The 13,725-nt window shown below is 41.3% G+C and overlaps 2 protein-coding genes across 3 annotated transcripts; both read left to right on the plus strand.

Annotated features, from left to right (window-relative positions):
• The first annotated feature begins 189 nt into the window (after positions 1-189).
• Positions 190-3,423, plus strand: fance (FA complementation group E). Of its 2 annotated transcripts, none has more exons than XM_077001243.1 (10): positions 190-561; positions 720-1,302; positions 1,553-1,597; positions 1,719-1,775; positions 1,908-2,051; positions 2,237-2,360; positions 2,465-2,540; positions 2,672-2,738; positions 2,922-3,047; positions 3,282-3,423. In XM_077001243.1, exons 1-10 carry the CDS (start codon positions 365-367, stop codon positions 3,381-3,383), a joined length of 1,521 nt encoding a protein of 506 aa, XP_076857358.1. In that variant the 5' UTR covers positions 190-364; the 3' UTR covers positions 3,384-3,423. The 2 variants fall into 2 exon arrangements, with proteins under 2 accessions (XP_076857358.1, XP_076857360.1); XM_077001245.1 differs by having other exon boundaries at positions 405-565.
• A 1,736-nt stretch (positions 3,424-5,159) lies between these two features.
• On the plus strand, positions 5,160-7,434 carry rpl10a (ribosomal protein L10a). The gene is made up of 6 exons (XM_077003720.1): positions 5,160-5,242; positions 5,735-5,806; positions 5,982-6,062; positions 6,469-6,617; positions 6,919-7,091; positions 7,220-7,434. Exons 1-6 carry the CDS (start codon positions 5,238-5,240, stop codon positions 7,388-7,390), a joined length of 651 nt encoding a protein of 216 aa, XP_076859835.1. The 5' UTR covers positions 5,160-5,237; the 3' UTR covers positions 7,391-7,434.
• Positions 7,435-13,725: the final 6,291 nt, after the last annotated feature.

The raw sequence follows: 13,725 nt of genomic DNA on the forward strand, positions 1-13,725 counted from the left end.
TTATTTATTTTTTAATCATCAAAATGGGATTGTGGTCAAGAATAAGAACGAATTTCCCAATATACAATTTGAAGGAGATTTATCCAAAATTGCTCGCACAGAATTTCTAATGAGGTTCGAATGATTAATATTAAAACAAACAGCAGGTGGCAGTGTAGGGACGCAAGCTACATTTGGCCACAGATTAAAGTAGTCGCAGAACTTGGCGCATAAATTCTACTTGGCTGTTTAGCTTCACCGCGGAACATGCATGCTGTGAGCACGACAGACTTGCAGACTTTGGAACATGTATCTCCGATAACTAATATCGACAAGGACAGAAACGATTCTGCTGTCTGAGGGTTTCTCACTTGTTCGTTAAGCCATGAAAGCGTTGTTGAATCGTTTTGACTGGCGCTCTCGCTTGCTAGCCTACGCGTTACTGAACGGGGGAGTAAATGGTGCCCAGAAGGTGTTGAATAGACAACGAGGTGTCAGTTCCCAGTTCCTTTTACGGTCCTTTCTGGACGCCTTATGCCAAGCTGAAGCGTGGTTGGATGATCGAACAAACTCGCTCACTGCGTAAGTAAGCAATTATTTAATTGTTCCTTGTTTATGGTTACCGAAAGGTTCCAAGTTTTACATCCCAATCGTTTTAGGTATAGTCTGTACTTTAAAATATGTATAGGCCGCTCTCTAATTATAATAGTGAGTCTAAAACGCCCCCACTGTCGTTTCAGCAAGCCACTTGTCTACATGTTTTCTGATGCATTCAAGTGTGATCTACTGTGCTTTCTGCATCTTCTCCACCCTGGGGTACCACAAGAGAGTGTTTTGACCCTGCTTCATTGCCTGGCTCAGGACATGAATCAGAAGCCATGGATTTGTGCACTAACTGCTCAGCTTCACAGAGATATTGGAACCGAAGACCTAGGGAGAGGTACACTCCTCACCCCACGGTGTGTGGCGGATCTGAAAGGGCTGTGCGAGAGATTCAATGATTCGCAAGAAGGAGGAGTTTGGGACCTGTACCTGAATGAACACCGAAGCTGTGGATTAACTTTAGATAATGAAGCGGATTCTGAACACAGGAAAAGAAAAAGGGAGGTTGTATCCATGGATACAGAGAGGCATGAACTGCATTCCAAAAGGATGAAGATGGATGTCTCGGTTGGTGGGCCTTCCGAGAGTGGAAAGTTGACTGTGGATGAGGAACCCAGTGTAGAAACAGTGCAGCTTGTCAAGCATCAGGAAGGAGATTCTGCAGGGACTCGTCCACAGCCACAGGACAGTTCCTTGTGTGTTTTGCCAGACAATATAAAGGTGAAGTGGATATGAGCCGAAATTGCTAGCATTCTCTTGTAAAATCTAAATCTTTTGCCCTATGACAAAAACACATTTGTTTACATTGTTCATATGGTATAACTAACGTTGTTTTTGTAAGTATATGAACTAGGATTTTCCAAATTCTGCTAATACAAAGTTTTAGAGGAGAGGTATCCGGTACAGTAAGAGAGGGACGAGATGATGTTGAATGTGCTTGAAATGCTAATTCACTGGCACTGTATTTTAGGCAGCAGTTCCTCTGATAAAAGAATTACTGGAGTCTGGAACAGAGGTAATATGGGTAACTTCTTTTGATCCCTAAAATTGCTGAAGGCAATTGGCTTGTCTGTTTAACAAAAATTATACCTTATTTAGCTTGCCTTGTTGTTTTTCTTTTTTTCTGCCATTTACAGTGGGATGAGAGCAGTTTGCCTACTCTCAGAGTGCTGAATGAATGTGATTCATATCAGGTTTGTCTGGAGTGTTGTAGGTGCAGACCATTTTATTTGAACAAACTACAAAGAAATGTTTGGAAATGATGTGCTATGTTTGTTTCTCATTGTTGTTTCTCATATGCTTGTTGCATTTATTTCTGACTTCAGCTGGAGATGTTGTGTGGAATTCTACGTTTGGCTGAAACCCCTGAAGCCACCTTACCTCAGTTCTGTAGCTCTCTGTTAGCACTGTCTCCGGATCTTAGCCACAGCACTGCTTGCATCATTATCAGGCACCTCTTGTTTGGTAAGGTGAGTGACGCACTTTACATCATTACTGGCATTCTGGTGTTATTTAACCAGTGAAACCTGTTTGGATGTTGTGGGTTTGTTGTTCAACTAATTATTTTAAAGACCCATGGTTTTTATGAGCTGGTCAGGTGTGATGCTTGTTTACTAAACTTTGTCTGTCTGTCTTTCTGTCTCATGTCTCTCAGGTTCTGTCCCTCACAGAGCCAGCCTCTCGTTGCTTGGTCACTGCCGCTGTCTCACTTTGCGGTCATTACCCGAGGCCGACCTGCCAAGCTCTTATAGAGCCAATCATAAAGGCAGGACAGACAGGTATGGCAAATACAGTCAAGGAATACCACCATGAGAGGTCAAATTCACTAGTTATTGAAATGGTGTTCAAAGGTTAGTGGGTAAGTCCGTGTTGTATCCTTCAGATAGTTCCCAGGCTGAGCTGCTCTGCCGGCTGGTGAAGGAGTGCCTTGAGCCACATCACAGACTTTTGGTATTCCAGTGAGTCAAACCTTTTTGATTATTACTTTTTTATCTTATGGTTCTTTTATCTGCATTTTTACACAAGCATGTGCATGTCTTTGAGATGTTTCATGCATCAGTAGTCCACATATTGGTTTGCCACTTTCCAGAATGACGCTTCAAGTATCCTGGAATGAGGGTTTGTTGTCTGTCATCCATGCCCTGCTGGACTTAAAGGTATATTATATCCTGATATTTCCCCTAATATCTCCACCAGCTCAAACATGGCTACACATTGAATAATCACACTGCAAGAGTCACATTGTGCAGTTGTGTGTTCTGGGTGGTACTTGTTGTAGTGCGTAAGTGTTTTAATGTGCCTGTGTGCGTTCTTTGTGTTGCTCCTTCCACTTCCTGGAGATTGAACTGAGTGAGGAGCTGTTCTCCCTTTTTACTACCCAACTGAGCAAGCAGTCACCACAGTTCCCCAAGTCCATGAAGTTCGCCAAGATGATGCTGACCGTTCTGACAAAGTTCCAGTCTTATGTAAGTTATATGAAATTGATTAATTCACACAGGCTGCAAAAAAATAAAACATCCTGTCCAGTGATGTGTGAAGTATTTAGAACAGTCTTGGGGCCAGTCTTGAACTTTACTCTTGGGGCCAATTCTATGTTAAATACTCACATGATTAATTAAGCTCATATTTAAAGAAGAAAATATATTGTCTCAAAATGTTAGTTTATTTTTATTAAAATAAATGTTTTTCTGACTTTACAGGTGAATGCAGCATGCCAACACACGTTGTCATGTTGTATCTCTTTCAATGAGACCTTTCTTAAGAAATCTCTTCAGGCTGCACTAAAACGTATTTCTCAGTAATGTATGTTGTAATTTTGCTATAAATAAACAAATTATTTGTTTACAATCTATTTGTTTGCATTTATTGGCTAGTATGTGTATCCTTAAGTGTAAATATATGAAGATGTATCCCTGTAATGGGTCTGATGTGTATGTAGCTTTCACCCCGTTCCACTTTAATAATGATTTAGTAATATATAGAATATATATATAGAAATTTCATGATATTCTGAATTAACCTAACAAAGCAGTTGTGAGTTTGGGTATGACATTTAGGAATTTAGCCATACCTTTCCAAAAACAACAACAATAATAATAGTAATAACTATTTTAATGTAATGGCTTGGAAAAATGTTTCAAAGACTACACTATTAACTTATTCTAAGTTTATTTGATTTCTGGTGTTTCAGTCCTATTGTCTTGGTATAAAATGAAGGCATTTAAAATGAATCAAGCATTTCCAAACATTTGTGAAAGAATAGGTTGCTCTAAAGGGCTCTGTAGCAGGATGCCACTGTTGCTACACATCAGCTTAGAAATTCCATGATGAACAGTAAGTGGCATTAATGAAGAGTGGAAGCATTATGGAACCACAGCAACTCAGCCACAAAGTGTCAGACCATGTAATGTTACAGAGTGGGGTTGCCAGGTGCTGAGGGGCTTGGTGTAAAAGTGGCTCAAAAACTGCACTTGGAGTTTCTTTGCAGTTGAGCAGCTGCATGCAAGCCTTACACCACCAAGCACAATGCCAAGGGTTGGATGGAGTGAATGTAGAGCCTGCTGTCTCTCTGCGAATGTGTTCTGTGCAGTGACAGATTGCACTTCTCTGTCTGGCAGTGCAATGGACGGCTAGGTTTGGTGAATGCCAGCACGCTCTCACAGTGTGCTCATGGTTATTTCCCATGATGCGCAGTATGTATATAAATTAAGTGTGCAACACTTGTGTGTAAAGAGTGTGCATGAACATGTCTATCCATTTGATCTTTAACAACTGTATATATATATATATATATATATATATATATATATATATATATATATATATAGATTATATTTCCAAAGATATTTGTTCATTTCTGCCAAAGGAAAGAGTTGGCACTTAAGCTTTTCACCCACCTAACTCCTGTGTAATTGTGATGTGACTATAAAGCTTTGATTCGATCTGATTTGACTGGAGCTTCCCTGTATGGATATTACAGTGACCCCAGAGTACAACATAAAATTAGGTGAGCAGGTTTTCCATGGAAAAGGTAGGGGAAATTGAGTGAACTCAAACAAGATGGTCATTGGTGCTAGACTAGCCCGAGTCAGTATTTCAATAATTTATTTATTTGCCATTTATGGCAACCTTGTTGTGTTTTAAGAGCATGTACACAGAATGAAGGGAAAAAACATCTAGCAAAAGACAATCATGGGTTTAAGCATTTTGTTTATGAAAGGAGTCAGAGGAGAATGTCTAGAATTGTTCTTGACAGTAACCTGCAAGAGAATACAACGCTGATGCTCCAATATATCAAAACACTCGTAGAACACTAACAATTCCTGAAGGTTACAGCATCAGATGACCAATTTGAGTGTCATTGCTGTTTAGTAATATCTAGTATTAATATAATATTTATGTTCTTCAACAACAAAGTAAAGTTTGAACAACTTTAAACCGAAAATAGACATACTGTTTATGCCTTATTTCGTCTACAGCTGTGGAAGAACCCTTAAATATGGTAAATATTACATTACAAAGTCTTAGAGGAAATAAGCCACAACAAATATGGCCGATTCGGTTGACTTTGTTCAAACGACAGGCGCTTATATTTAACGTAACTTCCTGCACTACTTCCTTTTTGAGCTCCGTGTGGCAGGGAAAGTCAAGCCGAAATGAGGTACGATGAAAAACGTTGTAAAACATAGTATTTTGTCTGTTTAACTTCACGTTTGTCTATCTTTGTAAACGAGAAAAGACATGTTACTGGTTTTAACTGATGTACTGGGAGATCAGGTTAAGAAAATTGACCAAACCAGTGCTTAATGCTCTGGTCCGGTGTGTCACGCAAGTTAGCTAGCTGGGTTAGCTGTATGACTAGGTCTGTTCAGAATCTTAATCCAGTGAAATCGGGACATTATTATTTGTTATTTAATAAAATCAGATATTCGGTACTACTATTTGAGTAATTGTCATTTATTTTTATGGTATATTTTAGTGCAGATTGACGCTGTTCAGAACTTAATTGCATGATCTTGACACATACGGAGCTATCGTATTTAATGGCATATAAACGGGAAATTTCCCCAGGTATTTCTGTAGCTTTAGAATGACTAAGGTTATAGAATTTTTAAAGATTAAAAATTACTTGATACAATTTTTTTTATTGCAGCAAGGTTTCAAGAGACACGTTGTACGAGGCTGTTCGGGAAGTCCAGGCTGGCTCCATCGCGAAGAGGAGAAAGTAAGACCCAAATGGCTATATAGGTTTCATTAATTGGTAAAAATTTGCTATAGTATCAGATATCGGGACACCGTGTGGTTTACTGTATTTTCTCAACATCGTTGCTGCCTAACTTTGTTTTGGGCAAATGATCTGTGGTTGCAAGCTGTCTTCATCTTTGGTGCTTGACTTTTAGGTTTCTGGAGACTGTGGAGCTGCAGATCAGCTTGAAGAACTATGATCCCCAGAAGGACAAGCGTTTCTCAGGCACTGTCAGGTTCGGGCCTTTCCTGTTCCACCCAACCTTCTCTCTGCCCACCCCATTCTTTGTCTAAAGCTCCATGTATGCCATTTTACTGTTGGCCTTTGGAGAGTTGGATCTAAGTTATTCTGACAGCCTTGGGGTAGGCAGTGGAGAACAGCTCTGGGTAGTCTGCGTACCTCCCTCATCTGGGTTGGCAAAGCAGGCGGACCCCTACCCTGGGTCTTAAAACATGAGGGGAGGCTAAGGGTGTGAGCATTCGTGCTCTTTCCCAAGCCGACCAATTTAATTGTATGACTGTGCTGTCGGCGCCAGCCAGCGTGGTATGGGTAAGATGATTTGGTTTTGCATCTTATTGCTTGAAGTACTTGCTGTCCGTGGTGGTATCAGTGGATTGGATTTGTTTCTTTGTCCCGGACAGGCTGAAGACCACCCCACGTCCCAAGTTCTCCGTGTGTGTGCTTGGTGACCAGCAGCACTGCGATGAAGCCAAGGCTGCAGAGATCCCACACATGGACATTGAAGCTCTCAAAAAGCTCAACAAGAACAAGAAGCTGGTGAAGAAGCTGGGTTAGTGCTTAAGAACTTCAACAAAAATATTTTCTTGCACCAGTACTGAAGTTTCTATGAGTTTACTGTGTTTGCATGCTAACTACATGCATATGATTGGTTTAACAAAGTTTGTGTAAAACGTCCCTTTAAAAAAATACCTTTTTAATTGTGAATTTAACAGGCGCCATTTCTCCTGTCTGCCCTGTTTTGCTGCTCATGCTCTTAAATAGAAGGGTGCACTTAGCCGAACTAGGAGCCTGAGAGGTGCTGTGATTATCGCATTAGATATATGATCTCGTGTTCTTCCTGTGCTCTACAGCAAAAAAATATGATGCCTTCCTGGCTTCCGAGTCCCTGATTAAGCAGATCCCTCGTATCCTGGGTCCTGGTCTCAACAAGGCTGGCAAGTTCCCGTCACTGCTCACCCACAACGAGAACCTGAATACGAAGGTGGATGAAGTTAAGTCCACCATAAAGTTCCAGATGAAGAAGGTATGAATTTGTAGTCCAGTTTTCTTTACATTGGTATGTATTATATGTGGATATATGCTAAAATGCAAAGGTGTGATGTGTTCCAGTCCTTGAGTAGTGTACTGAGGTGTCTGTTGATGTGTCCTTAGGTGCTTTGTCTGGCTGTGGCAGTGGGCCATGTGAGGATGTCTGAGGATGAGCTGGTGTACAACATCCATCTCTCCGTCAACTTCCTGGTGTCTCTGTTGAAGAAGAACTGGCAGAATGTTCGGGCCCTCTACATCAAGAGCACCATGGGAAAGCCCCAGCGTCTCTATTAGACTTTGTCCTTCGCTTTTCTACAATAAATGTGGAGTAATCCAGATCATGTTCGTGTGACTTGACTTTTTTCTGTCGTGTGTTCCAAATGTCCATTATCTTTGCATAAATACCTGATACACTGATGGTGCAGGCACCAATTTTGTTTACAAACCATTAACTTCTCGATGATGTGAGCGTCCTGGTTGACGTCATATGTTCTTGGTGAGTGTCTGTTTTGATTAACTGACTGATGCAACAATTTAGTAATTTTGGTAATCTTCATGGTTTTGCAGGTGATTCGTTTCACAAGTTTAAGTGTTGTGATGGTGCCTTATGACTTATTCAATTCATGCAGTCCTATTGATCTTTTACCACTGCTAGTAAGCGTTTACCAATACTTGCTTTTTAAAAACCCTGAACACTGCAACACATTACCTCATACAAATAGTTAATGTCCTGTTCAAAAGCATATTTTCTAACCTAATTTCATCTGTGACTGTAGATCTTACTCTTCAACAGCACCACACATTCTTACTTCTCTCCCTCTACCTTGTCCTTGTGCAGACATTATTTTTCTTTCCTCTGTCACTTTCTGCTCCTGGGCGCTCATTGACCAAACTGTTCAAACAAGCTGTTTTTATGTTTCCATGTCACTCACAGTACATAGCTGTGTCTCCAACTGGGATTTGAATCAGCTGTGGTTGGTCTATTACTGCATTTTATTTCAATTACCTGTATGTCCAAAATGTGTATTACAGTAATAGCTTTTCACCTGCTTTTTTTGCAGAACTTTGCATTTTACACAATATTCAAGGTTTTGAACCTTAGGTTTTAATTTTTGACATGTGTGCAAGCATGTGTAAATAAGACAATAATGATTCAGAAATTTATTGGGTAACATTGTGTACAGAAAATACAAGCAGAATAGAAACATGTTAAATAACTGCATTTTATGCAAAAACAACATGAATTGTATTACGTGTCTAGCCCACTAAAGACTCATGTGGTGTTGACTGTGTTTATAGTTTTAGAAATGTGACTACAGATTGGACAGAAAGGCGTTATCACTCATTAAAAAAATACTATCTGGCCACCTTATTACATTTTCTAGCTATTCATGGCATCGCACATCATTATCAGGATAGTCTAGAATGTGAAGACCTAGGGCAGGGGACCAAGAGCCACTTTTTTTACTGTGTTACAGCAAACAGCCACATACACACGGGCACACTTGAACATCACCCATCCCTCCTCTCTCTTTCTCTCTGTCTGTCTCTCACACACAGAGACCTATCATATTTTCGTTTTTGCTGTGCATTTTCCCCCTGCCATTTGAGAGCAAACTTGACACAAATTGTTTACTGAAATGATCTTGTCCTCACTGGGAAGCTTGGCGGTGTTTTCATTTCACGCACATGCGCTTTTGACGAAAATACCTTCGTCAAACTTCGATATAAACGTAAGGATCCGAAACGCCCATAAAGCACGGCGGGGTTGCTAATGTGAGTGTTTCAGGGCCTTGGCGCGGCGAGGTTGCTCATGCATGCGCGCACGCACACTACGAGCTCTGTTATGTACGCACCTGTTGTTTTCTAGGTAAAAAGTGGATAAACTCCGTTATCAACACTCGTTACAACGCCACTGACCTGCGCTCACCTACAAGAAGAAGAGAACAGACAGCGGCAATAGTTTTGAAGCCTCCCTCAGTCCTCTGCGGTGCCATTGCTGCACCACGTATGTGTATATGTGGTTTATTCCTAAACGTGCGACAGAAGCGTCTCACCAACGAGACTCAACGAGTCAAACGAGTCTCACGTTTTCCACTACGCCGGTTTTAAAAGTATTAGTGGCTCGTTAGGCTTGTAAACAAACCGCGCACCACGAAGATGTAGCAGTGTGTCGCCCTCAGAGCTGATGAGGTAACCACGGCACAGACCGTTAGTGCAGGTGAGAGCGCGGACCGGCTGGGGACTCAGACCTCTCCCCGGCCCAATCGGACCTGGACACAGCCCGGTTCGAATGGGCCTAGTGTGAGTGCGCCCTAATAGAGCCGCAAGAGTGCGGGTTGATCACTCCTGATCTAGGGGCTTGAGGGTGGCTGCTAATTAAAGCTGACAATGGTGATGTTTTAGCTGTGTTCGCTTTAGAGTTTCATCCTGTACTGGAAATAAGATTGGCATCTCTGAAACATCATGACATCATTTTGCTGCTTAGGTGGATGAATGAGGTAAAGTTTGATGTCTTGATGTCACCATGAGAAAGTGGTCTTAAATCCCAGTTATCTCCTAACGAGATCAAGACCTTCGTGGTATGAATTAAGAGTTTGGGAGGCAACAAATATAGTATACATGGTTAAGTACCGTTTCCCAGGCTTGAGTCTGTGCTGTTGTACCATAGTTTATGCATATTTGCAGTCTGACCTCAACTGTATTTTAATGAGTACCTAAACTAAGAGTTTGGTCAGTGAAGAATGATGCTGTTTAGCCAGCTTCAGTTGTGGTCTGGGTGGTTTTCCTGTAGTAGCTGTGGTTAAATTGTATTCAATGAAACCCATTTAATCCTTTAGGTCTGACAAAAAAAGATCACAGGGAAGCCTTCATTTGTTTAAGGAAAGCAATAAGAAGAATCTAAATAGCGCATTGTGTGGTCAATGTTTTCTCACAAATATGTGGCTTCAGCAAAAATGTAAACCAGGTCTCTTTTATGAACTGAAAAAGCATCTTTTAGTGTGCATTCTTGTGTTATTACTGGTGTATTTCATGTAATGTATGTGCGTTAACTGAATGCTCTTAACCTTATGATGACTGAAACATGAACTCAAAACTCATGAACTCAAAAGCTTCCTGCAACTACTATTTATGACATTCTATTTGATTTTGTTATTTGGTGGTGTAATTGCGAGCTGTCAAAATGAATGTGGACATTTTAACTTTTGGTTTGTGTTGTTTTGTGAACACAAGTACAGTATACCACAAGTATACCACTAGAAGAGTGGACAGGGAAGAGGACTCTGAGGAAGGTAAATGAGGCTGTTGACCACAATAATTCCTAATGGAGACACAGTGGAGCAGTGGACACAGTGTCTTTTTATAGGCAAGCTGCATTCTGGTTATTTGTATCTACAAGTAAGGTAGTTTTCTGTGATCTCAGGCATGCGTATGTCTGTTTTACAGGATCTAGACAAGAAGACTTGCTGGTTTGTGATAAACATTGAACAAATGGGCTTTAGCTGGTGGTGAACTTTTATTATGTTCTCAAGTCAAATGTACAGATGGAGTGGGGAGCGCATAGTGTGAAGAGACATGTCACTACAGACATCCAAACTTTATGTGGACTTCAAGTTAGCTCTAAAACGGTGTGCAGAGAGCTTCATGGAATGGGTTTCCATGGTCGAACAGCTGCATCACCAAGTGTTCTCTCCATCTGGCAATCTGATGGACGAGTCCGGGTTTGGGAGTTGCCAGGAGAACAGTACATGTCTGATTGCATTGAGCCAAGTGTAAATTTGGTGGAGGGGGAGATTATGGTGTGGGGTTGATTTTCAGGGACTGGGCTTGGCCCCTTTGTTTCAGTGAAATGTGCCATATTTGTCAATTATGATTTTTCACCGCAATTGAAATTTTACCCATCTGTGCAATTAAAACACACAAACACACACTAGTGATTACTAGGGGGCTGTGGTGCACACATGCTCAGAGCGGTGGGCAGCCCTAGCCCAGCGCCCAGGGAGCAGTTGGGGTTAGGTGCCTTGCTCAAGGGCACCTCAGTCATGGCTTCAGGAGGGTCAAACCCACGACCCTCCGGTCACAAGACAAGTTCCCTACCACAAGACCATTACTGCCCCATGACTCCTTCCAGTGAAAGAACTCTGAATGCTTCAGCATACCAAGACATTTTACATTTACATTTACGACATTTAGCAGATGCTCTTATCCAGAGCGACTTACAAAATGCTTTGCATCTGATCACAGAATTCATCCTAGGTAATAGTGCGGATAGGCCAGAATTCAAGATACCCTTGAGTGCTAGTACTAAACTACAGGAGTCAATGTCATTACCTAGTGTTTCCAAGTTAAATTACCAAGAAGCACAAATAACCATAGCCAGACAAACAATTAAAGAACAATGGCAAGTGCTATCTGCTGAGTTAGTGCTCAACAAACAGGTGAGTCTTCAGTCTACGCTTGAAGATATCAATAGACTGCAGTCCGAGCAGCTAATGGAAGATCGTTCCAACATCTTTGAGCCAGGACCGAGATTAGTCTGGAGCTTTGTCTTCCCTGAAACTTTAAGCGTGGAGTTTTGAGTCGAGCCAAGTTTGAGGTTCTGAGTGCTCGCTGTTTGACCACAGACATCATGTAGGGAAGGGCTAGTCTGTTTTTGGCTTTGTAAGCAAGCATCAAGGTTTTTTATCTGATACGTGTTGCTACTGGAAGCCAGTGAAGAGAGCGTAGCAGAGGAGTCACATGTGAGAACTTAGGGAGATTGAAGACCAGTCGTGCTGCAGCATTCTGAATTAGTTGTAGAGGTCTGATGAGCCATAGCAGAAGACCTGCAAGTAGGGAATTGCTGTAGTAATTTTGGACAATTCCATGCTCCCAACAGTTTGGAGCTGGCCCCTTCCTCTTCCAACATGACTGTGCACCAGTGCACAAAGCAAGGTCCATAAAGACATGGATGGCAGAGTCTGGTGTGGATTAACTTGATTGGCCTGCACAGAGTCTTCACTTCAACCCAGTAGAACACCTTTGGGACGAATTAGAGAAGAGACTGAGATCCAGGCCTTCTAAGCCCTAAGCACTTAGTGTCCTACTCTTCATGACCTGTTCTAATGAAATGGGCATTGGTTGCTTGGTCCTCTTTAATGTGTTTGAGCTGAAACACGCCTGGACTTGGGTCATCTCTGAGCAGGAGGCCGGAGGTGAGCACAGACGCTGGCACTGACGGTCCCTCACATGGAGAAGCTCCAGCATGGCCATGAGACGCATAGCGCTGAACTGGAGGAGATGAAGAAACAGAATGAGGAGAACAGAACATGCCAGGCCACTGAGCTCTGAGGTGAGACACATACTGGCCTTCTCCAACTACAAGCTGCTGGCACATTCACCTCATCCCATGGAGTTATTTTCATATCCACGTTGCTGTGTTCTACCACGATTTCTCTTCCTTTTCTCACTCCAAGCCAAAGTTATTTTTCCTAAATTGTGATCTACTTTTCTCATCTTTTATCTTCTGGAGTTGTACTATACATGCAGGATATTCTGTGTTATGCCTAGCCCACAACTATACTATCGACTGCACTGATTCATCTCCTCTGACTGCAGAGACCACCACTGCACTTCACCAGTTCTGTCCCACAGCCCTACAATCATGGCTTCCTTTTGGCCAAGCCTGTCTAAATGGTTTTTTCTTTTTTTCCCTCTAGGTCCTATTCTCTCCAAGCTTACAACCCAAGCCCAAATGTTTACTTATGAATTTAAGACTGATCTCTGTACAACCAGATAATCTTTCATGTGGATACTGAGACCATGAAAAACACTGAGGAAGACTCACAGCAGGTGAAACAATGTGGTCTTCTAACACTTAGACTGATATTTTGGTCAAGCTTATGTTTATGCTTTTCTTAAATACCCACTGGAGTTTCTTAAAAGCATTTTAAAGATGCTTCTCACTCTATTGCAACTTTTCTGTGAATCTTAGTTTCAGAGTTATATGTGAGAGGTAAACTCAATTTTTTATTTTTGTGCACTGTTTATTTAATAAGAAAAGAAAAATTAGTTATTACCACCTGAAGACATGGCTTATCCAAAGACATTAGCACAGAGTATCGATTTAAACAGGATCTAGAGAGTCCAAGTCAAGAGCATGACAAGCACCTTCTTGATAGAATGTCATATGATTTATAATATACTGTTTGAAAATATAAAAAGACTATATACTGTATGTAGAATATACTCTATATTTCATGGTGATATTTCACGAATCTTAATTGAAGAGCAATTTGGATTTGTTGGGTAGATTTAACCCTGTCTTGGCTTTTCATCCCAAAATATCCCAATGACTGAAAATGAATCCAGTGGAAGCGTTTAACCAGGAGAACAGTGGGTGTATGAGTACCATGTAACAGCTCGGCAACATGTATTGCCTCTTCGCAGGGTCTCTCACTCAAACCCCATGAGTAAACAAACCTCACATGGAGGATTACACGTTTTTCTACATTTTACGTTTAATAGCATTTACTTGCCATTTACTTTATTTTTGTTAATAACTACCCACATAATGTATCTGTTTCATAAGTATGAAACTTATACTCTTCATGATTGTCTTTTCATCTCAGTTCAGGACAGCACTTTAC

The sequence above is a fragment of the Brachyhypopomus gauderio genome, chromosome 4, assembly GCF_052324685.1.
Source record: "Brachyhypopomus gauderio isolate BG-103 chromosome 4, BGAUD_0.2, whole genome shotgun sequence".
In the NCBI taxonomy this organism is placed as follows: Eukaryota; Metazoa; Chordata; class Actinopteri; order Gymnotiformes; family Hypopomidae; genus Brachyhypopomus; species Brachyhypopomus gauderio.

What these genes read in the sequence shown, in the direction of transcription:
- fance (XM_077001243.1), top strand. Translation starts at nt 365, where the DNA reads ATGAAAGCGTTGTTGAATCGTTTTGACTGGCGCTCTCGCTTGCTAGCC. An exon ending in TTTTGCCAGACAATATAAAG is followed by an intron (nt 1,303 to 1,552) that starts GTGAAGTGGATA and finishes ACTGTATTTTAG; the next exon opens with GCAGCAGTTCCTCTGATAAA. An exon ending in ATGCCCTGCTGGACTTAAAG is followed by an intron (nt 2,739 to 2,921) that starts GTATATTATATC and finishes CACTTCCTGGAG; the next exon opens with ATTGAACTGAGTGAGGAGCT.
- rpl10a (XM_077003720.1), top strand. An exon ending in TCCATCGCGAAGAGGAGAAA is followed by an intron (nt 5,807 to 5,981) that starts GTAAGACCCAAA and finishes CTTGACTTTTAG; the next exon opens with GTTTCTGGAGACTGTGGAGC. An exon ending in GAAGCTGGTGAAGAAGCTGG is followed by an intron (nt 6,618 to 6,918) that starts GTTAGTGCTTAA and finishes TGTGCTCTACAG; the next exon opens with CAAAAAAATATGATGCCTTC.